At 37.1% G+C, this 24091-nt stretch overlaps 1 protein-coding gene across 14 annotated transcripts in view; it reads right to left on the bottom strand.

The window, feature by feature from the left end:
* Positions 1 to 24091, bottom strand: part of RGS22 (regulator of G protein signaling 22) — a 145297-nt gene that overhangs the window by 48010 nt on the left and 73196 nt on the right. For 12 of the 14 annotated variants that reach the window (XM_045454073.1, XM_045454074.1, XM_045454075.1 and 9 more), the window contains 3 exons: positions 23962 to 24076; positions 22005 to 22127; positions 21125 to 21226 (listed from right to left, as the gene is read on the bottom strand). In XM_045454073.1, coding sequence (XP_045310029.1) covers positions 21125 to 21226; positions 22005 to 22127; positions 23962 to 24076 — 340 coding nt within the window. The remainder of the gene's footprint in view (positions 1 to 21124; positions 21227 to 22004; positions 22128 to 23961; positions 24077 to 24091) is intronic. The other 2 variants (XM_045454077.1, XM_045454083.1) reach the window with 1 other exon arrangement.

Genomic DNA, 24091 nt, shown 5'->3' with positions numbered 1-24091 from the left:
TCCTTTGATGATTCCTTTTCTTCTGCTCCCTTAAAGGAAAGCACTCATTAAAATTCTTTGTTCAACTCTATTTTTTTAAGCTTTCTTTTAATGTTTTATTTTTTTTTAGTTTATTTATTTATTTTGAGAGAGAGAGAGCACACATGGGCACATGAATGGGGGTGGGGCAGAGAGAGAGAGAGAGAGAGAGAGAGAGAGAGAGAGAGAGAGAATTCCAAGCAGGCTCTGCATTGTCAGTGTGGAACCTGACATAGGCTTAAACTCATAAACTGTGAAATCATGACCTGAGCCAAAATCAAGAGTCAGATGCTTAACCGACTGAGCCACCTGGGCACCCCTATGTTCAACTATATTTTCTTCTCAGTCCACATTCTTTCAGTTTCTCACACATGCCAGGCACCCTCTCACAGGACTTTCACATGGTGCCCTCTATGCCTTCTATGCACTCCAACCTTACTTCTTTCCACCTTTTGATGGGCTTTTATTCGTCCTAAAGGACTCAGTCTTCCTTGACTCATCTGGCTTCAGTATAATTCTTACGTGCTCCTATGGGGCCCTATACTTGTAAGTGTCTCCCACTGGACCACAAGGTCTATGAAAACAGATTGGGTCTACTTTATTACTGTACTCCTAGCATCTAGCATAATGCTAAATTTAGGATGAATGAGTGGATGAATGAAAGACTTTGTCCATTCCCAAAGACTTAACAGTTAACTATATATGCAGAAGATATATACATACATATATATATACATACATACATATATATACATACACATATATACATATATACATACATATATATGTATGTATATATGTATATGTATGTCTTTAGGCCTGATATCTTTCCTGAGCTAAAATCTTTGCTTCTAGTTGCTAACTCGCTATTGTTACGTGGATAGCCTGTAGACCCTCAAACCCAGTGACTCAATAATATAACAAATTATCGTTTCAGAGCCTCCCAAGCCTCTCCCTTCCTTCTGTATTTCCAGTTTTCATGAATAACACACCAGCCACAGCACAATCTTTGACTCTCACACTTTCCTCGCCTTCTTCTTCAAATGCAAGTCCTATGAATTTAACTTTCTACATTGAGACAAGGAGAAACTGTTAAGAACAAGTATAAAAATATGAGGGGGTGGGTGTTGTATGGAAACCAATTTGACAATAAACTTCATATAATGAAAAAAAATGAGGGGGAAATAAGAGGCCACAGTTCCATTCCAAAAAGAAAGAAAATAAAATTCAGACTTCTGGCCAAGTGCAGTGAGACTCTTTCCAGGCTATTGTCTACTACCTTCCTTCCTGACCTCACACTTTTACTTTGCTCTATGAGGCCACAGGGGTCCATACATATTTTTGTTGTTGTTACTGTTGTTCAACTATTTTTGTCCAGTTTTACTGAGAAATAATTGGCATATAGCACTATACAAGTTTAAAGTATAAAACATACTATGACTTACACATATTGTGGAATAATTACCACAGTAAGTTTAACCATCCATCATCTCATATAGATACAAAAAAAAAAAGAAAAAATTATTTTCCTCGTGAAGAGCACTCAGTGTCTACTCTCCTAACAACTTTTGTGTATACCACACAGCAATGATAACTGTAGTCATCACATTGCACATTACATCCCAAGTACTTATTTATCTTATAACTGGAAGTCTGTACCTTTTCACCATCTTCACTAATCTTCCCCTCCCCCAACCTCTGCCTCTGGTAACTACAAATCTGATCTCTTTTTGATGAGTTTGGTTTTTTGCATATTATTTAACTGCATATTCCATAGTCTCAAGGCACTATAATTAGGATAGACATATGACCCCACTCTGGTTTAAGCCTATCATCCTGGCATAATTAACAGTTTCCCTTTCACTCCAAAAAGAATCCTGGTTTAAGTAATAAGTTATATGTTCTCCCTATATTTAACAGACACCAGTTAGATTAAACTATAAGATTTCTCTCAAACAAGAATCCTAGAAATTTTCACATATATTTAGAGCTAAAAATAAAGAAAAGAAAGGCAGAAAATATTCCTTGCTATGAAACACACATTTGTCTAACTGCAATCATATGAATTGAATAGCTGTTATCAAAACCAAAATCCCAAATATTTTATTTATAACTTGGATTAAAGCTTCACAGACTTCTCTGTTAAGACTAAATGCATTAGGGGCACCTGGCTGGCTCAGTAGAAAGAGCATGTGACTCTTGATCTTGGGGTCATGAGTTCGAGCCCCATATTTGGTGTAGAGATTACTAAAAAAATTTTTTTTGAAAGAATAAATACATTAAATGAAAATCTTAACAGAAATTTAAAAATATTTCCCCTCTCTATTGCACTTACATTTAGATATTTGTTTGCCTTCTCACATTTTGGGAGGGGAGAGGCCTTCTTCACTGTCCATTTATGGGAACATTGTTCATTATGACTTAAGTAATTTCTCTTTGTTCAAGTATCAACCCCCACTATGGTAATCAGCATAATCCTTAAGAGCATATACTTCCCCCATCTCCCTGAGTCTTTACTAGTCTTATTACAAAATTACAGAACTGGAAACATTAGAAAGGGGCTTGAAAGGTCATCCTCTCCAAAGTGTCCCAAGACCACATTATGCAAATTTATTGTCTCCTTTTGAGGCTCATTCTCTGGTCTCTCTGCTCCCAGAGTGGTAGGAACAAAAGTGGTTAAGGGGATAAGAAGGAAAAAATGGATTTGATTGTCAATTCTTTATTAGGCCACTCTGTAAATTTATAGTACAAGCAACTGAATTACACCATTAAAATCTGACAATGTCTTTCCAGTATGTGTTTCTAATAATCTAGGGACAATGTAAAGTGGATTGACAACTGACTATATATAACAAAGGGTGTAATCGCATATATGAAACAAAGTCAAAAGGCTAAAAAAATTTAAAACACACCTTTAAAACCTCTACAAAGCTGATGAAGATCATTTTTAAGTTGATATGAATGGACTTTAAAATGAAATATAAGGATTATGCTATATGATAGCTAAATAATAGAGTCTAATTATGGTTTACACATTGCTTAAGTATCTTGGGTCATTTGCTTTTTTATTGGCCACCCGGTTCTTCCTTTCTAACCACTGAGTAAATAACAAAGTTGCTAATGTTGGAGAAGAAAATGCTCCCTTCATATCCCAGTCAGCTACTCTGATTCACATTAAAGCAAAGATTCCCTCACGCGCAGCTGTGGCCGACATGATTCCAATTTAAACATTAACCTATGATGCTTTAACAACCCCACAGGAAAGTTTTTGAAAAGGGACACAAGCACTGCCTGTCTGTGATCGGACCGCCTGGCACTTCACACAGCACGGCTCTAAAGCCCATCTCTCCTGGAGACACTCAAAGGTTATGTAATCAGGAAATGCACAATGGGCGGCTTGCCCAGCCGCTCTACACCTGTGCCGGTGACTCACTTTCTTGGCCTCTGTATCAGATGGCGGCGGCGGGGTGGGGGGGGGGGGGTGGGGGGAAGCAATGCTTCCCCTTAAAAAGATCTCCTACAGTCTTGAAATTCTGGGAGTTAATGTTCTTATTTAACTAAACTCCCATGACCATAGGATAGTTAACAAGACCATAAAGAAACAAAAAAATGTAGTCTGGATACCATGGAGATGGGAGGAAGAACAGAATTGGAAAGTGGAATGGAGAAACAAGTTGGGAGAAAAGAAGACAGAGAGAGATGGAAAGAAACAACATTTTTTTAAAATATGAAATCTATGTCAAATTGGTTTCCATACAACACCCAATTCTCATTCAACAGGTGCCCTCCTCAATACCCATCTCCCACCCACCCCTCCTTCCCACCCCCCACTTGCACTGTTGGTGGGAATGCAAACTGATGCAGCCGCTCTGGAAAACAGTGTGGAGGTTCCTCAAAAAATTAAAAATCCATCTACCCTATGACCCAGCAATAGCACTGCTAGGAATTTACCCAAGGGATACAGGAGTGCTGATGCATAGGGGCACTTGTACCCCAATGTGTATAGCAGCACTCTCAACAATAGCCAAATTACGGAAAGAGCTTAAATGTCCATCAACTGATGAATGGATAAAGAAATTGTGGTTTATATACGCAACGGAGTACTACGTGGCAATGAGAAAGAATGAAATATGGCCCTTTGTAGCAACGTGGATGGAACTGGAGAGTGTTATGCTAAGTGAAATAAGCCATACAGAGAAAGCCAGATACCATATGTTTTCACTCTTATGTGGATCCTGAGAAACTTAACAGGAACCCATGGGGGAGGGGAAGGAAAAAAAAGAGAGAGAGACAGGTTAGAGTGGGAGAGACCCAAAGCATAAGAGACTCTTAAAAACTGAGAACAAACTGAGGGCTAATGGGGGGTGGGAGGGAGGGGAGGGTGGGTGATGGGTATTGAAGAGGGCATCTTTTGGGATGAGCACTGGGTGTTGTATGGAAACCAATTTGACAATAAATTTCATTTATTAAAAAAAATAAAAATAAAAAAATAAAAATAAAACAAAAATAAAAAAAGAAATTGTGGTTTATATACACAATGGAATATTACACAGCAATGAGAAAGAATGAAATATGGCCTTTTGTAGCAATGTGGAAGAAACAACATTTTGACCATCATTTTGTTTTGCTTTCTAAAAGATGGCGAAATGACAATATTTCACTGAAATTACTTTTCGTACACGTCAGTTTGTTGCCATTACAAGAAAAAAACATAAAAATGTTTCCGTGCTTGCTTCTTCAAGGAAACCTCTGATGCTTCATTAATTAGAGCCAATATCCTATACATGCGAAGTATATAGCTCTACCCACAAGACGGCTCAAAATTAAAATATGCCATTTCCCATTGTGATTTAAAATTTTTTTCAACCTTAAGGTAATTTTTCACGTAAGATTTCAGCATTGCCACTTAACAGTTTTCAAAATCATTTAAAAACTATTATGATAATAAACATATTCTCGGATGGAAGTGGATTCCAACCACCTTTCAAATACATCGTAATGCATTTCATTTCAGGCTTAGTTGTCGCACATTTTATTCATTCTCATAGACCCTGGAACGTATTGATGTTTTCTTACTGCATCAAAAAGCCTACAAAAAAAACATACCTAAGACAGGAGAATTGTGGGTTTATTGAATTTATCCTTGTTGTTTAACAGTGTCAAAAAGCAAGAAAGAAAAGAATTTCCACAACTCTCGGTGCTATTGGCTTTCTTATTGTAGCAAAGACAAAATGATGACAGCTACAGAGTTAGATTCCAATTATCAAGCTGTAGAAGCACCCAGCAAAGTATTCTCACTGTGCCAAAGGTGAGCCTAGTTTTTGGGAAGGCATCTTTTTCATAATAGGGGCCACTTGATGAGCTTCAGCTTGACACTCATCTGAGTTCCAATGAAAACAAGAAAAATTTCTGTGCAGCCTTAAAAGGCAAAGTCAAGAATAATACCAAATGTTGTAGCACATGTGTTGATTTGTTATGTTACATTTCAGCTGTTAGTTATGTTAATGGAACAGTTTCACGTACTTGGTTTTGATGTATTTATTTTAATGATCATGTGTATATATCTTTCTGTGATTGCCTGGTAACACTGAGTGCATGATGTGCTGCTGTCACCACCAGGCCAGGACTGGAAGTAAGGAAGAAAAATGTAAAACTTCAACTTCAGAACTGTACGACTTAAAGTGAGTCACACAGTACACCAGGGACAAGATGTGTCAGAACCTATATATGCTGTGAGATCTTAATACTAAATTCTAGGATATCTAGCAGAGCATATCAACCGGTTAACTAAAATCGGGGACATTTAAAAAGTGGAATTTCAGGATGCCTGGTGGCTCAGTGAGTTGAGTGTCTGGCTTGTGGTTTCAGCTCAGGTCCTGATCTCACGGTTCAGGAGTTGGAGCCTATGTCAGGCTCCGCACTAACAGAGCATTCTGTTATTAACAGGGAATTTTCTCTCTAGCCCTCTCTCTGCTCCTCCCCCATTCACTCTCTCTCTTTCTCAAAATAAATACTTTTTAAAAGGTGGATTTTCAATATAACTTATTAAAGTAAGCTAGATGTTAGGAGAAAATATTTATGCTTCAGCATTTGGTGTCATTAGCAAAGTCCATTTTTCTTAGACTCCTTACCCCCACTGCAATGGTGAAAGAAGGAATTCTAATCGTGTAACTAGTAAGGCCGTAGGAAGATATGTATCTTTCACATTCTTCTAGTAATTGCCCAAGATGCCCACCAAGAGCACAGGAAATATAAAGCTGTCTGCTGCTATTTCCTTCTACTTATCGGGAGGCAGCTTTAGGGTTCTGCCAGATGGGCTGATAAGGTGGCATCCACAAAGACCTAGCTGGCTCCCAAGGAAGAAGACATATCCCATAAAACCCATGACGCTATTTCAAACACTCTACAGACAAAAGAAGAAAAAAGGTTTTGGCTACTGAAATATACACTTTTTTCCATAAGCTCCTTCTTTCAATTCATAATAAGCAAACTGTGCAGCACCTGGAGATTCTGGAGCAAAGGTGATGTGCCTTCTGTGGTAGGTGTAAGCAAGGGGTTCATAAGCAGTCTCTAAAGGATGGGAGAAAAATAAAGGTGGAGGGCAGTTGTCTATAACTGTAACATTAGAGAAACTTGAAAGGATCAGAGTGAAAGTTCTCTTGTCCTCTCTTTTCCTCTGTCTTAAGCAATGGTCTACGGTAACCACCTCATACCAGCTCACGAATTCATGAATTTGTGGGGATTATGTAAGCAGCTTGATAAATGTAGTTATTGTCAAAAACTAAATTATATAAACCTACAATTCAATTATATTAGAAACAAAGATAATGAATACTCAAAATTCATCACTTCCTAATGACTTTACTGTTTTACTATCACCCGTTCTCTTGAGGTAGTTTACCTCTGTTGTATCTGAATGGTGGAAATACTACCGCATGTTCTAACACATGTCTCTTCCTAACCCTGTGTTCAGTGATGTCATGTTGGCAGCTTGAAATCATTCACGGGGAGAGTATTTACACCCAGAGATACACAAATGGTACAGATCAGGGCAGCTCTTCCCCCTGGAGAGCTGGTTGTTAAATATTTATCATCACATCACTGATTAAAAGGCATATACTCCCCTTTCCTCTCATGATTGCTAAAAAAGAGAAATAAAGTCAGAAAAAAAGGCAAATGACACCAACTAGTTCAAATATTCACTGGAGGCAAAGTCACATACCAGAATGTACCAGTTCACACCAGTATTTGCCAGTTTATAACAGTTTACTTAAGTACTGTTTAGTTGACATCCAGTTTTTAAAACATGGATATAGTAAAGTTCTTTTTAATAGTTAAATTGGAGTAAAGTTGAACTGCAAGAAGAGCGAAAACAAGCTTTTCTTTGAAACTTTACATTCTGCAGAGTCCTCATTTAGAAAAGGGCAAAGCTGAGCTTCAAACGTTCAGTTTAACTTCAGTCTGATTAGTAAATCAGAGGACGTAAGCGTTTAGTGGGGAAAAGCTTGTTAACTAGTCCTCCCGAGAGAATATAAGGAACAGCTACGAGGAAAAAACATGAAGCATCATGGGAAATAAAACTGGTACTAATGGATCTTGATACAGTGTCGAGGTTCCCAAAAAACCAAAATCATTTCACAGATAACCTCAAACACAACAGAACAGATGTCTGCTAAGCCATAACAACAACAACAAAACATATTGCTGTGCTTGAGGCAAATAGCAAGTAATGTGGGATCTTCTCGACTGGGCTCAAAAATTCTATTCTTGGAATTTATATGAAACAACAAGATGAAACTGTGTTTCAAAAACCTAGAGGCAAAGAGTCCCTAGAGGGATTTAAAAAAGGAATATAAATGTCCTGATACAGGACACTTTCAGAAATCACAAAATATTTACTTCAACAAAAAGTGAGGTCTGTTTTCATAACCATTCACAGCTCTACCGGGCATAGAACATCATTATCTGAGTTCATATGAGGCAGAAAAAGAAAATAATGAGCAAGTTCAAGCAATCCAGTTTTTTCTTCTACAAAAAGAGGAAAAAATGATGATTTTTAATGACCTCTCATATCCCACTAGGAGCTCAAAAACATTACTGAGAAGCTATGCCGAGAGGGAATAAATTGCAGATGGTGCTTTCCACAAATGGGTTTTCATGTGAAGGACCTTGGGGTTTTTCAATTAGGAATCTTAAAGATTCCTAGAGATTGCAACATCCTGATACTGAGAGGCAAACTACTGCAGAGATCAACACAAATGGAGTTGCACAAAAAAAGATAATGTGATGACAATCAAATGGAGAATTTCTGGCAATTACTCAGACTCTACTAAGAACTCAGTGCAAAAGAGAACCTTAAAAAAAATGCCAGTAGGATAAAAGAATGAAACAAACTTGAATCATTTTGGACAGAATGAAAAATCAGGAGGGAAAACAGAACATGTTAAGCAAAGCCAAAAACAAACCACAAATTCAAGGGACAAAATATACTAGGCTTTAGACTAACTTGGGCCATTGCTTAAGGTATTTTAAGCAAAACTGATTAATATAGAAGGGAATAAAATAAACAATTACACACAAAAAGAGTTATTACTACAAAATTTAAGGCAACCTAAGGAACAAATAAGTATATTATTTTGGTAAGTTTTGGATTAATTAACCAGAAAAACCTGTTAACCGACAAAAACAAAACATGTATTTAAACTAATGGAATTATTTAACCTCCAATAAAAATAATTTCTTGAAAGTCAGTGAACAAAGAATAATTCAATGAGAAAAGTATGACTATTTAACATTTTTGACTTAAAAAAAAAACACACAAAAAAACCTGTCTCACAAGGAAGCTAATCCATGCTAACAAAGGTAGAGAAACTGATAAATGAAACCAGATTATTGAGGGATTACTTTACAATAAGAAAATCAACCGTCAAACAGGTTGGATGTTTATGTTAGCCAGCACATCACCTTAGAAAGCAAGCTTAAGTATAGAGGTTGCTTACAGTCAGAATAAGGGAAGTTAACTATGATCCCCATGAATGTTCTCTCTATTGGATCTATTAGGCTAATAAGGTGCTCAGGAAGTAGACAGCTAAGGATAGTGCTTCAAGTGTGAGGTCAAGGTCAGTCTCTGCAAAACTTCCCTTTGTGAATGCACTGCTGACTAATGCCTCTTCTTGGTGGGAACATCCCTTCTATAAATGTACTGGTACCTTCATTTTAAGTCTTGCAGGCCTGTGAAACCATTGTCTAGACAACTGCTGTGTTTTATTTACACACTGTTTTACACATTGATTTCACAGTTTCAGTTTCAGGAAGCAACCTTATTTTTAAGATTCCTCAGGTAAAGTGGAAAAGGAAAAGGACAGGGAGACTTCACTGTTGTTCCAGTGAAATTTCTCAGGAGCTCTTCTAAAAGCAAACTTGAACTATACACACAGCATGTCTAGAAAGACAGAATGCTGTTCACGGTTGAAGCTGGGTAATGGTATATGCAGGCTCATTAAACTACTTTATTTTTTTAAATGTTTTAAAATAAAAACGCCTGGCTGGCAGTCATATATAATCAGTGATTTTCTACAATAAGGTTTATAATATGTTGCTAAGGATAGAAATTTGCCAATGAGCTCATTCAGTCATTCAGTAAATATTAGAGCATCTTTTATATGCCAGCTCCAGTTCTGAACACAGAAGGTGAACAAAGCAGACAGTCTTCATGGAACTTAACAGTCTGGTGGGGGGAACAGTTAAGGATGAAATTTGGTATCTGATGTCTATAAAGATAGTTTAAGATATCAAAATGAAAAGATTAAATAAGGTGATAAACAGATACTCCTTTTTCTAGAGACGATAATAAGAAAGCAACAACTTTAGAAGTTAAGAGTCTAGAGTCAGCATATTTGGGTCTGATTCCAAGCTCACTAATTGCTAAATGGATGGCCTCAGAAAAGTACTCACTTTGTCTAAATCTTGGTTTCCTAATCTGTAAAATGGAGATAATACCCATATCTGGTTCTTGGGATTGTGAAGAATTAAAGACAATTATCCACATAAAATGACTACCACAGAACCTAAGAGATGGTAAGCACTAAATAAATGTCAGGTATAATGATAATTATGGCTTAGAGGAATTTATGTTGACTTTTCTTGAAACAAGAGGATTAAAAGAGGATCTTTGGAGATCCTCTTTTGGTTAATAATCACATAGTATTAAAATCTTAAGACTGAATGTGGATAGCTGGTATAAACATCAGGAATAGGGGAAATGAATGAATAACTGTTGGCCAGAAAGCTGGCTGCTATATGTGTTCTTCCTGAATCCACTTCACTAGCAAGCGCAATAAAATGCAATGCAAGATGAGAACTCTGCTGATTTCATGCTCAGTGATTCATTGTGCTCAGGATTCCAAGCCTGACTGCTACTTGGGACACCATCTCTCTGGTAACAAAAACAAATAATGCAACAAAGCCTGAATAATAATTGCCTAGCACTCAAGACACAGCCTAATTATAAAGACACTGAAACTTACCATAAAGCTACGAAGAGGCACATGATTTTCCATATTAAATCACCACCCCAACCTCACCCCTTACCCATGCCCATTCATCTTTTAGGAAACACAGCTTGATTCTTAATGCTGCTGCTGTGTAAAGAAATAATGAGCTCTGTTAGTGCACCTGAAAATACACCATCAGCCTAGACAGGGAGCACTTAGCTCATAGCACTTTAATGAAAATGTCAGGACCACCCTGAAGTATTTAAATCCTGTAAATGCCAAGTAAGGAGAAGAGCTAAACAATTAAGGTAATGGATGGCAGCAAGCAAGGAAAAAAAACTAAGTTGATTATCAGGAAAAATTTCAACACTGTCCCTCTAGTGCTGTAAGAAGTTTTTTCAAAGGAATTTATGGTAACACCCAAAGTTTTGGTTACCTAAGATTAGTTCAAACTACATTGGGAAACATCGTCAGGCAATGCAAATTTTATGGGTAAAGAGCTACATGGTCTCTTATTTCTCAATCCTTCTAAGGTTCTCTGGAAAAGTGGGCAAAAGAAGAGCACATTCTCGAACCCTGATAGCACCTGTGTGTGTTTTGTTGCCCCACCCCCACCCCAGCCCAAACCAGAGGGTTCCCACCATGGATCAGAGCCTAGTTGTTTGATAGATGTTTGTGGAAATGTCAGGAAAAGTTTTTAGGCTGGGGAACACATGCTTGTATTGGTGACCCAACAGCTATCCAGTTTATGTTGATTTCTTGTTTCTACAGTAATAGACAGGAACAGGAAGGAGAAAAGGAGCCAAATACATGGACGCACCTGTAGAACCCTCAGGTAGGATTATGCTGCACAAGCTGGTGTGAACTTCATTTGGCTCTACACTGTGTCTTAAGCTAACCTAATACAAAACTAAAGTGATTTGGGGCCAGAGAGAATGAGGATAGCAGTAAATAATTGCTGAATGAATATATTAATGAATTCTGCATTACCATCAGATCATAACTTAGGCTTCCCCAAAATATCAGTGCATAATATGGGTCTGATGACATTTATTGACTCAGCCTTTGTGTGTTCTTTCTCTCTTGTGAAATTTTGCAAACACAAGAATAAACCAGTGACAGCACTACAGACTCCGGGTAGATAGTAGTAGTCACTTAAGACTGACTTATTTGCCATGGGACCCATCCATCAAGTGATTTCTTTGAGGAATGTACATACATAGAAGCAACAGGGTCTCTCACTAGAGGCTGGAATATTTCCAAGCTCTCAAATTACTGAATGGAGATGTCAGGAGAGGAACTTCCAAATGTCAAGATTTCATCTAGCTATGGTAAAAGATACTGAAAAGATTTGAGATTTAGTCTAATGTTGTTATGAATAAAACATGACATTATAGTTTTTTGTTTGAAATGTTGTCACCCAAAAGAGAAACATTTATTTTGCACTGCTTCATAGGGTAAGAATAAGACCAAAGGATGAAAGTTTTTGGCTCAAAAATGAGAAAAGAAGGAAATAGTTCTCTCCCTCCTACAGGTATTAGAAAAGAAGCTGATGATTGTTTTAAAAAATAATAACTGAAAACACTAATTCAAAAAGATATATGCACCTCTATGTTTACTGCAGCATTATTTACAGTAGCCAAGATACGGAAGCAACCTAAATGTCCACTGATATATGAATGGGTAAGTATGTGGTGTGTATGTGTGTGTGTGTGTTTGTGTGTGTGTATACACATATATATAACGGAATATTACTCAGCCATTAAAAGAAAAGAGCTTCCTATTTGCAACAACATGGATGGACCTACAGGGTATAATGCTAAGTGAAATAAATCAGACAGAGAAAGACAACTCCCATACAATTTCACTTATATATGGAATCTAAAAAAACAAATGACCAGATAATAAACGAATAGAATCTTAAATATATAGAACCAATAGAATCTGGTTGTTGCCAGAGGGGAGATGAGTGAGGGGACAGGTGAAATGGATTAAAAAAAGATTAAGAGCTACAAACCTCCAGTTATAAAATAAATAAGTCACAGAGATGGAAAGTATCACATAGCGAATATATTGTATTAACAATACAATATTGTATTAACAATATACAATAATATTGTAATAACTTTGTATGGTGACTACAATTATCATGGTAAACACTGAGTAATATATAGAACTGTCAAACTGCTGTGTTGTCCACCTGAAACTAATGTAACACTGTATATAAATTATAATTCAATAATTAAAAGAAGGAGGGGGTGCCTGGCTGGTTCACTGGGCAGAACATGTGACTTTTGATTTCAGGGTTGTATATTTGAGCCCCATGTTGGGTGTAGAGGTTACTTAAAAATAAAATCTTTAGTAGCACCTGGGTAGCTCAGTCGTTTAAGCATCTGACTTCATCTCAAGTCATGATCTTGCGGTTTCTGAGTTCAAATCCTGCATCGGGCTCTGTGATTACAGCTCAAAGCCTGGAGCCCACTTCAGATTCTGTCTCTCTCTCTCCCCGCCCCTCCTCCACTCATGCTCTTTCTCTCTCTCTCAAATAAATAAACATCTAAAAAATTAAAAATAAAATCTTTAAAAAAATTTTAAAGTTATTTACCTGTTTTGAGAGAGAAAGAGAGAGAGAGACAGACAGACAAGTGGGGGAGGTGCAGAAAGAAAGAGGGAGAGAGAGAGAGAGAGAGAGAGAGAGAGAGAATCCCAAGCAGGCTCTGCACTGCCAGCACCAAGGACAGTGCGGGGCTTGAACCCATGAACCGTGAGATCATGACCTGAGCCAAAATCAAGAGTCAGATGCCCAAATGACTGGGCCATTCAGACAGCCCCACAAAAAAATATATTTAGACAAATTTTTTTAATGTTTATTTTTGAGAGAGAGAGAGAGAGAGAGCACACACAAGTGGGGGAGGGGCATAGAGAGAGGGAGATACAGAATCTGAAGCAGGTTCCAGGCTCAGCACAGAGCCCGATATGGGGCCCAAAATCATGAACTGTAAGATTATGACCTGAGCCAAAGTCAGAAACTCAACCGGCTGACCCACCCAGGCACCCCACAAAAAAATATTTTTAAAGAGAACAAAAAAAATAAAAACTGTTACCTGCTGGTGAAGAAAGAACTAATTTAATCTCCAGTTAAGGTGCTGTTAATTTGGTTTTATTTAAAATAAAATTGAAATACTTCACTAATCATTTCTACACCCCCTCCCACTAGAAAGTGAGCTCATTAAGCCAAGAACGTTGTTCTAATTGCTTGGCACATAGCTGCTTTCAGTGAATGTTAATTAATGAGCAACAATACTGTAAAAGATATTCTACGAAGTATATGTTTGACTTAAGCTGTATTTTGAAACTCAATTAAGTTTCCGTATTGATTAAATGAACAGCTATGAATTTAGGAGTTGCTGTCCTTCCAACCTATTGGCTTCAATACCTTCAAATTGCTCTTTTCCTTCCCCATTATCTAGATAATTGAGAGAACCTTAAGTATCGACTCTAACAATAATAACACCTACTTATTCCACGGAGTGCTCTACATTATATAGCAAAACTCATTTTATTGCATTTTGCTTTGCTGTGCTTTGCAGATACTGCATTTTTTTTACAAAATTGAAGGCTTGTGGCAACTCTGCATCAAGAAACTCAATTGACACCATTTTTCCAACAGAATTTGCTCACTTCATGTCTCCATATCACATTTTGGTAATTCTCGCAATATTTCACACATTTTCATTATTATCCTATTTGTTATGGTGATCTATGATCAGTGACCTTTGATGTTTTTGTAATTATTTTGGGGCAACACAAACTATGCCCATAGAAGATGACAGACTTAATGGTTGTGTGTGTTCTGACTGCTCCACCACTCAGCCATTCCCGTCTCTCTCCCTGTTCTTGGGCCTCCCTATTCCCTGAGACACAACAATATTGAAATTAGGTCAGTTAACAATCCTACAATGGCCTCTGAGTGTCAAGTAAAAGAAAGTCAAACGATGCAGCACACTTCATTGTTATTTTATTTTAAGAAATCACGACGGCCACTCCAAGCTTCAGTAACCATCACTCTGTTGACCAGTCAGCAGCCACCAATGTCAAGGAAAGACCCTCTACCAGCAAAAAAAAAAACATGATTTGCTGAAAGCTCAGATGATGGTTAGCATTTGTTAGCAATAAAGTGCTTTTTAATTAAAGTACACACATTGTTTTTTAGACATAGGACTATCACACACTTAACAGACTACAGTGTAATGTAAACATTACTTTTATATGCACTGGGAAACAAAAGAAAAATTGTTTGACTCATGTTATGGTGATATTTCTTTTATTGCAGTGTTCTGGACCAAATCTACAATATCTCTAAGGTATGCCTGTATCCACCCACATTATCTTATGCAATCCTTACAAAAGTCCTGTGAAGTAGACATGAGAACTTTTATAGGGTAAAGGAGGCTAAAGTGCAACATTGAAATAGGTTCTGCATCTCAAGTTTGGGCTTAATTTTGTTTCTAGCTATGAAACTTTGGCAAGGTTAAAATTTCAGAGATTTAGTTTCTTTTTATCCATAAAAAAACAGGATAAGAATCACTTGTATACTTGCTGTGGGTATTGAATTCAAAAACACATGACTGCTTCTTGCAGAGACTTCTTTTCTGGCATACAGACAGGCTAGATTACTTGAAAATGAAAACCCTCTCTCTATAAAATACCTAGAAATACTGGATAAAATATGACAAATACTCTTTTAAATATATGGCTGAGATAGTAAGGAAAACCACCAGGAGCCAAAATTAAGGAATATACTAAAAATCAGGGTGATAAGTATGAGCTGACAATGGGATTAGCATGGAGTAAACCAAGGGTATGAATTTTAAGAGCCACTGGGTTTGGGAGATAAGGCCTTGGACCCTCACTAGGTGGAAAAGTTATATTAAGAGCGATACATACACAGAGGTCCTTGAAGAGGTATACACAATGTAAAATTCAGAATAGGAAAAAAAATGTATGTATGTGTGTATCTCTATATCTCTATCTCTATCTCTGTCTCTTCCTCTGTCTCTGTCTCTGTCACTACCTATACCTACATTGACCAAATCCAGGAAACAAAACAGAAGCTTGCTTGTCTTGGCCTAGACTCTATGCAAAAAGAAAAAAATATCTACTAAGGATTAATTATTGTGAATTTACCATCATAAGGGTTTGGTTTTCAAGATTACACTTGGCAAATAAGGAAAATCCAAGATGAGAAATTAGCATTGAAAATGTGCCTAGTATAAGCAGCACAGATAAACACCTCACTGAAGAGCTCATAATTCAAAATTACAGTACACAAAAGAAGAAATCCAACATGTCAGCAAACATAATAAATAGCAAAATTAGTTCTCCCAAGAACTACAAAGCATAAAATCATTGGACGCTCTAGCAGCCGGACTCTAGGGTGGCTCCCATCAACACAGTGCTTCCTAGTCTTCATGCCCTTTTAGAATTCTCTCCCCCTAAGTGTGGGCATAACATGTGGCTTGCTGCTGACCAATAGAATATAGCAACAGTGATGAGATACACATGATTATATGTGTGTGTGTTATATGCTTGTCTTGCTAAGAAACTCCATCCATTGCTGGTTTTGGAAAAGCAAGCTGCCATGATGGGAGCTGCCGCCATGGAGGGGGCCACGCCACATGGCACAGAGCTGGCAAAGCTTCTAGCTGACAGCCAGCAAAAAACTGAGCTCTCAGCCAGTGGCTGCAAGGAACCAGATGCTGCTGACTACCATGGAGCAGAGCCTTCCCCAGGGGCGCTCCAGATGAGAAACCAGCCCTGGACAACATCTTGATTTACAGCCTTGCAGAGGACCCAGCAAAGCTGTGCCCAGACTCCTTACCTATGTAAACTGTGAAATAGTAAATGTGTATCATTTTAAATCACATAGTTATGGTAATACTATTTATGCAGGAACAGATAACTAACACAGCTACATGTTATATGTTTAAAATGCTTAAAGACATAAAAGAAGAAGTAAAAACATGAGGGAAAATGAGACAAAAACATCAGGAAGATTTGAAAAACACAAGTAGAATGTCCAATAATAAACATAATTCTTAAAATAATTTAACTCAATGGATGGGTTAAATAGCAGATTGAAATCTGCTGAAGAAATAATAGATGGAAAATCAAAGGAAATTGTTCTATTTCAATTTACAACATACAACACAGATATTAAAAGATGGAAAAACTTGAAAGAGACATTAAGAGAGATATAGGATTGACAACACTGACCAGCCAGGGAATCCAGAATGACAGAACACAGAAAAGAGAAAGACTGTAGAAAGAAATAGAAGTAGAAAGAAATAATGGCTGAGGATTTTACAGAAGTGATGAAAGACACGATTCCTCAGATTTTACAAGCAATTCAGATCCAAGAAATTGTGGTAAACACACTGAAGTGAAATATAGAACACTGAAGTCCAAGAAATGATTTAAAATCAAATAATGAGAAAAGGCAGAGGAACAAGAGCAGACTCCTCAATAATGGCAATAGAAACCATAAGGCAGTAAAATAATACCTTCAAAGTGCTAAGAGAAAATTGTCAACCTAGAATTCTATATGCAGCTACATGATCAACGAGAGAATTAAAATAGACATTTTCAGACAAACAAAACCTGATGTTTACCACTAGTAAATTCTAATAATAAAAAAAAACCTACTAAAAGATATTCTTCAGAAATGAAACCCAAAGGAAGGAGTATGATGCAAAAAAACAATGGTAAGCATGAAATTCGCGTGTGAATACATCTACACAAGCATCAACAGTATCAAAAACAGATGATGATGACTACTTTGTAGGTACATAAGAAAATTTTAAGTGCCATGCAAAAATGATATGTAAAATGGGCAAGATATGGTGGAATTAAAGTGTTCTAATATCCTAAACCTTTTGAAAGAATAAAGATGATTAATTGTAGACGTTGTTAATTTTGGTATGCATGTTAAAACTGTAAGGGTGAAAACAGAAATAGAATATGTAACTTCTAAAGCAGTATAAGGAAATAAAATGTAAACCATTATTGCCATCCACATTTTATAGAACATGAAACAGAGGCTTCTTAAACTCAGTCACTTGACTACGTTTACACAGCTAAGAACTAGCATAATAATAACAGCATGTGATTTAAATTCATTTCTTTCAACTCCAAGTTCTGTGATTCTTCTCCTTCTTTGTCACATGCCCTCTGATCTAGTGATACAGTAAAACAACAATGTGTTCTCCTGACGTTCCATTTGAATAAGGCAAAAATCTCACACTGCTGCAAGACTATCTTTATATTAAGTAGCACTTTGTAGTAAAAGTAAGCAAATCCTCTTAATCCTCATTTACATTTCATTCTTACCTACCCTCTCCACTCATTAACTCCTACATTCCCCAAGTAAGTTCTCTTCCAGTCTCTAATTTTTACCATTTTTTTCTCTCTTCCTCTTTCCCACTTTTTAATTGTGTGTATGACTAATAAGAATAAGTGGTGCACACATGTGTGAACATGTATAATATTTATGATCACATTTGTTTACTAATTGCAAAAAATTCTCAATGTATACACTATGGAGAGTGGTAAATTCTAAATGCATAGTTTTTGTTGGGATGGAGTTTGTCGGAAAGATTTCTACAAAGGTGAAAGACATTATAAAAGACAGTGGTACCCAGCTCTGCTCCATTCTATTGTAGCACTCTATCATCAGAGCAAGTGGGTAGTATCGAAAAAGCAGTAGGACTATCTTTGGCAACAATCTAGGCTCCAAATCTTAGCAGTGATAGATGGTAGTCCAGCAAACTGTTGCTAGTGAAAGACTTTATCTCTGCACAATGGTAGTGCAGAGAATTTTCTCCTTGCCATTTCAATTGGCTTCTAACCGCACTATTCTATCTTGAGGCCATGCAGTAAAATCTTCAGGATATGCCCAAGACTGTGGCTGAAACTCTTAGACCACAGTCCCTCATGTCAAATCACTGCCACCAAGGTATGTCATCTGCCTACTAGCATACAGAAAAGCATGTAAGTCTCTTGGAAGCAACTCTTGGTCTCCTACCATACAGCTGGTCAGATGTATAAAAAAAAGATAAAATCAAGTTCATAGTGACTTTAACACCATGCCAGCTGATTGCACTCTGCCATTGACACCACTGATCCAAATATCTGTATTGTAGATATACTCTTGAAGAAAGCCATATAGCATTTCTATTATAAAGAAATGAATAGCATTTCACACTGTGAAACAAATCCATAGAATTATGATATTAGAGGCAATTCTTGCCTCTGGAGGCACAGAAATCTTGGATAATTAAACCTAAACCAATGTAGACAATTGCTCCTTTAACTAAAACATAAAGTAACCATAGATGTGAAAAAACAAAAACAAAAACATGACTTGCTCTTTTGGTGTCCCCCTATTCACCTGAAAGTAATTTTCTCCATTGTTTCCCTCCCCCCAGCTGCTGTGACACCCCAAAAGATAACCTAGGGAAGGATAAGTGAATTCATGGTATTTATCTTTCTCTGTTATTTCACTTAACATAATACCCTCTGGGGCTACATGAGGAATCTAAAAAACAAAACAAATGAACAACAAACAAAAAAAACACCCTTAAATACGAGAACAAACTGATGGTTGCCAGAGGAGAGGTAAGTGAGGAGATGGATAAAATAGATAAAGAGGATTAAGAGGTACAAACTTCCAGTTATAAAATAAGTCACGGAAATGAAAAGTAGAGCATAGGGAATACAGTCAATAATGATAATGGTGATGGATGTGACTCACTTACAATGATGAACACTGAGTAATGTACAGAAGTGTTGAATCACTATGTTGTATATAACACTGTATGCCAATTATAGTTCTTTTTTAAAAAAAAAATTTTAACATTTACTTATTTTTTTGAGAGACAGAACATGAGTGGGGGAGGGACAGAGAGAGGGAGACACAGAATCCGAAGTAGGCTTCAGGCTCTGAGCTGTCAGCACAGAGCCCAACGTGGGGCTCGAGCCCACAAACTGCAAGATCATGACCTGAGCCAAAGTTGGACATTTAACCAACTGAGCCACCCAGGTGCCCCTTTAAAAATTTTTTTTAAAGATAATCCAGAGGAGGATAAAAAGTTTATGGACCTTGATAACCCCAAAACAGAATAATCCACCTCAGAATAACCAAAATTTAGCTGCATCCTATCTCACAATACTTCTATAGCAGATTGAATAATATCATTACTAAGAGTAAGTCTAACAAACTTAAAAAGAATTTCCACTTTTACAAGTGCAGGGAAATATGGTGATCACAACAACAACAAAGACCCACTTGATTGAGCAGCTGAAGATTTTTGGAGGAGGAGGCTTTGCAGTAGTGAGAACATAATAAATAACAGATGGTACTCCACCCGAGAGAGGAAATAGGTTAGGGGGAGGAGGGCAAGTGGAGACTCACAGGTAAAGGGTTAACAACGGAAGAGCCCACGGTGTGGTCTCAAAAAATGGCACTGGCAAATTAGAGATATAACTCTATGATTGCACGGAGCCAGATCCAGACCAGGTAGAAGCTGAAGCCCTTGTTTGCATAGTAAAAATAGTACAAAGCTCTGTCAGCTGATTTCCAAAGCACGGTTATCAAAGCCAGAGTGCAGGTGGTGGAAGCTAACAACAAACATCCAGCAGCAATATTCTACACTATCTTGAATAAGAGTGTAAGGTAATAAATAATATGACACAACTAACTCCGCATCATTCAGGGAGAGGTTCTCTGGAATGGGACTATTCCAGCTTGTAAGAACCCCTTAAATGGTCAACAGATACGGACGTGATTTGCAGTTTTCTAGGCTTGAAGACTTCTCTCCATAAAAGATCATAAATAAAAGAATAAAAAACTGAAAAGATTAAGTCAGTTTGAGTCATAATTCTATTCCCTTTCATTCTACCCCCTCAAAAGAGGCCATTCTCTCTGTCTCCTTCTGCAGGGAATCCTCTATTCTTCCTCCTGTATCTTTTTTTCCTCCTCTGTTTTGCTTCAGGGTGGTCTTGGGATGTTCTCGTCTCTACCACTCAGTATTGGTCTCCATGGTGTGGAACACACAAGCACAGGCGACGACACAGAGCCTACACCACACACAGTCAACATCCTTTCCCGCCCTCTACAAGGTCACCAGCCTGAGTCTGTCCACAGTTGATTTCTGCAGGAAGCTCAGCAAACACTTTGGTCAATGCCTCTGCTCCCCATCACTTCAATGATTCATGACAAGTCCTCTCTTGGGTTCTCTTTTAAATCACTCACAACCAAACCAAAAAGGCATAAATCAAAAAAAATATGGGATGTCCTTTTTTGGAAGACCAAGTAATTGCTAGCAAAGAGAAAATAAAGCAAACCAAACAAAATAGATAAAACTGGAAACCCACAAATCAGATTACAAAACAATATTCTACTGACATTTAAATAAAGTAATCCCATGGCAGCGAGGGAACAGCTCCCTTTTTGCCTGTACTCCCAGATTTCTCTTGCTTGGGGCTGGACACAACTTCTTCACGTCTCTGTGTACTCAGAGCTGCCCATTGAACCAACATTATTTAGTACTTACTTGGGCTTGTTTGCATACTTTAAAAGGGTGAAGTGTTTCTTGGTAGAAGAGCTGATGATAAGACTGTAGGTCAAACCAAAAGTACACACTATTCCTCCACAACTGCAGATGGAAAAAATACATAAATCATTACCACCCAATTATTAAAGCCCTACAAAGCTCTGATTTCAAATATAATTAATTGTTTAGTTCCATGGTGTTGCCATAAATCAGGTTCAATTTAAGACGGTTTTATCTTCTATTACAAATTGGCAACATACAAAATATTTCTTGGTATTGTCACTAAAATATTATATTTTGCATGTATGCCTCTCACATAATTGGCCATTAAAATAGGAAGCATGCTAGTTAACAATTAAAGAGTAATTACATATTTCTGGCATGAAACCAGGTATTTTGATGTATATGGGCAAATGCATATCATATTAAACCCAACCACTACTCTCATAATTGAACCAATGAAATACTTTATATCGAGCAAAACAAAACAAAACAAAAAAACTGGCAAATTTTCCACTATCCATTGCAATTTCTAATTATTAGAGTTATTTTTAATAAAAATTAAAGGACTGATAGAAACCAACTCTGAATTTAATTTATATTACACTAAAACAAAATTACATGAGAATAAATTGTTAATAATGCAAGTCAATCCTTGTCTGTATTTTGTTTTCTTTGTAATTTTACTAGGATAGTGAACAAAGAAAATGATAATTGAGATGTTTACATTTGTTACTAAATATTTAGAATAAAATTTCTTACCAGAAGAAATGGGATTTTAACATCAAATGTAATTATTTGAGCACTGAATTATTTCAACTTCTCTTATTTTAAACTAAGGCAAAGGTAGAAAATTAGATTTAAAATCATTGTTTTTTACCTTATTTCCTGAGTGCTCACAGAATTTGGTAAAGAAGAATCCAGCTCTATTTTCTACATACAAAGATTGCAACAAATTTTCCATGTCAAATCCTCCCAAGGCACCATCTGCCATGGTTTTAACCTAGATAACAAAACAGAAGTCCATGATCCACCCAAGAACATGGTGATTTTTTACGACATTGTCCAACAACAGGGTTTCATAAATTCTTCCAGGCTGTCATTTTCCTGCTGGACTTTTTATCTTACTTTTGTACCATATAAGTAATTAATGCAGTATGTTTGCCTCTGACTGTCATTTAAGATCCATTTATGGAGCCAACCCTAGCAGCAGACTTCATTCTATTATAAACCAATCTGATTTCAAACTTAATGTTAAAGCGACTTCTCAACCTCAATTATTTTCATGTTTCAGGCACAGTGATACCATTTTAGGAGGCTTCCAAATCTCTGCTGGTGGCCTCTTTCCTACATATTTACTGTTATTTTAGCCTTGAGGTGATGCTATAATAGCTACAAGAAAGTTATAAAAAGAACCATCTTCAAGGTTTCTCAGTGCTGCTCATTAACTGTCCTCAGGGGGGCCCCTCTTTGGACAGTCTCACCCTGTACAGGTCAAGGCCTTCAGAGAGTCAACGGCAATATAAGTTCTCATAAAACTTTGTTATTTTTGGGCCTCTCTGCCAACAATGCTGGCAACCCTAATGCCATTCTTGAAACACAGAAAGCTGGCTACTTCCCCAAGCACAAGAGTGACTACAAAACAAAAGGATATCTACTGTTCATAGGAACTCTTAGCTATTTGCTGTGTGGAACTCAGACTTCTTTGTAATCTTGAGATAACTGTGGCATGAACAATTTAAGGCATTGTTATAGTGTCTCTCTGTCTCTATCCCTCTGCTAAACAAATTCTAAAGTGAGAATTTAATGTTTTTATGATGTTTAACTATTGGCATTCCAAAATTTTTTTTAAATCATTATTTGGGTGGGAAAAAAATCCTAGTTGGAAGAAAAAGAGCACTGTTTGCTTAGAATAAAATAAAAAGATACGCAAAATTATATCTAAGTGTTCAGACTCTATTGGGACTACCAAGGTTTCTACCTAAAGTATAGTCCTTAGGGAACGTAAACTTGTCACCTCCAACTGATATAGTAAATCCACATTATCAAGGTAGACACACACTGGAAATAGAATTTCATAAAAAGTCTAAGTTCCCAAGAGAACATTAAAATTATTTTTTATCAAATGTTAACAATTTAATAAAAATAATAGTCTTATTTTGTGTCTAAACCAGAACACAGCTGTTTTTGAAAACAGTAACCAACGGGAGTATATAGCAACATGGTACTACAAAAGGAAACACAGAGGAAATTTCTGTATAAAAATCCTTCTCAGGGGGGCACCTGGGTGGCTCAGTCAGTTGGTGTCTGACTTCGGCTCAGGTCATGATCTCATGGCTTGTGGGTTTGAGCCTCCCATTGGGCTCTGTACTGACAGCCTGGAGCCTGGAGCCTGCTTTGAATTCTGTGTCTCTGTCCCTCTCTGCCCCCTTCCCCACTCGTGCTGTCTCTCGCTCTCTCAAAAATAAATTTAACAAACATTAAAAAAATCATTTCAGAAGGAGAAAATAAAATGCGTTGTTTAGTAAAGAAAAAATACTACAGTAAATCAATAAAAATTCTCTGAAGTGGGGCACCAGGGTGGCTCAGTCAGTGAAGCATCCCACTCTTGATTTCAGCTCAGGTCATGATTTCATGGTTCATGAAATCAAGCCATGCATCAGGCTCTGTGCTGACAGCATGGAGCCTACTTGGGATTCTCTCTCCCTCTTCTCTCTCTCTGCCCCTCCCAGCTTGCACACACGTGCATTCTCTCTCTGAAAATAAACAAATAAACATTTAAAAGAATTCTCTAAAGTCAGTTAAATGAAGAATCAAATTAATCTCAAAATACTTACCAAAGATTCTTCTGTATAAGTGTATCTTCTATCCAGCTGGGGCTTCAGACATTCAGAAATATCAGTAAAAGATGTTAAGCGAATAACTCTGGTGCTTTCTGATCTGTGCCTCAATCTAAATTATAAGAAT

Source organism: Leopardus geoffroyi, chromosome C3, assembly GCF_018350155.1.
Source record: "Leopardus geoffroyi isolate Oge1 chromosome C3, O.geoffroyi_Oge1_pat1.0, whole genome shotgun sequence".
Classification (NCBI taxonomy): domain Eukaryota; kingdom Metazoa; phylum Chordata; class Mammalia; order Carnivora; family Felidae; genus Leopardus; species Leopardus geoffroyi.
Note: the sequence above shows the minus strand (reverse complement) of the source record. Positions and strands in the feature narration are given on the sequence as shown.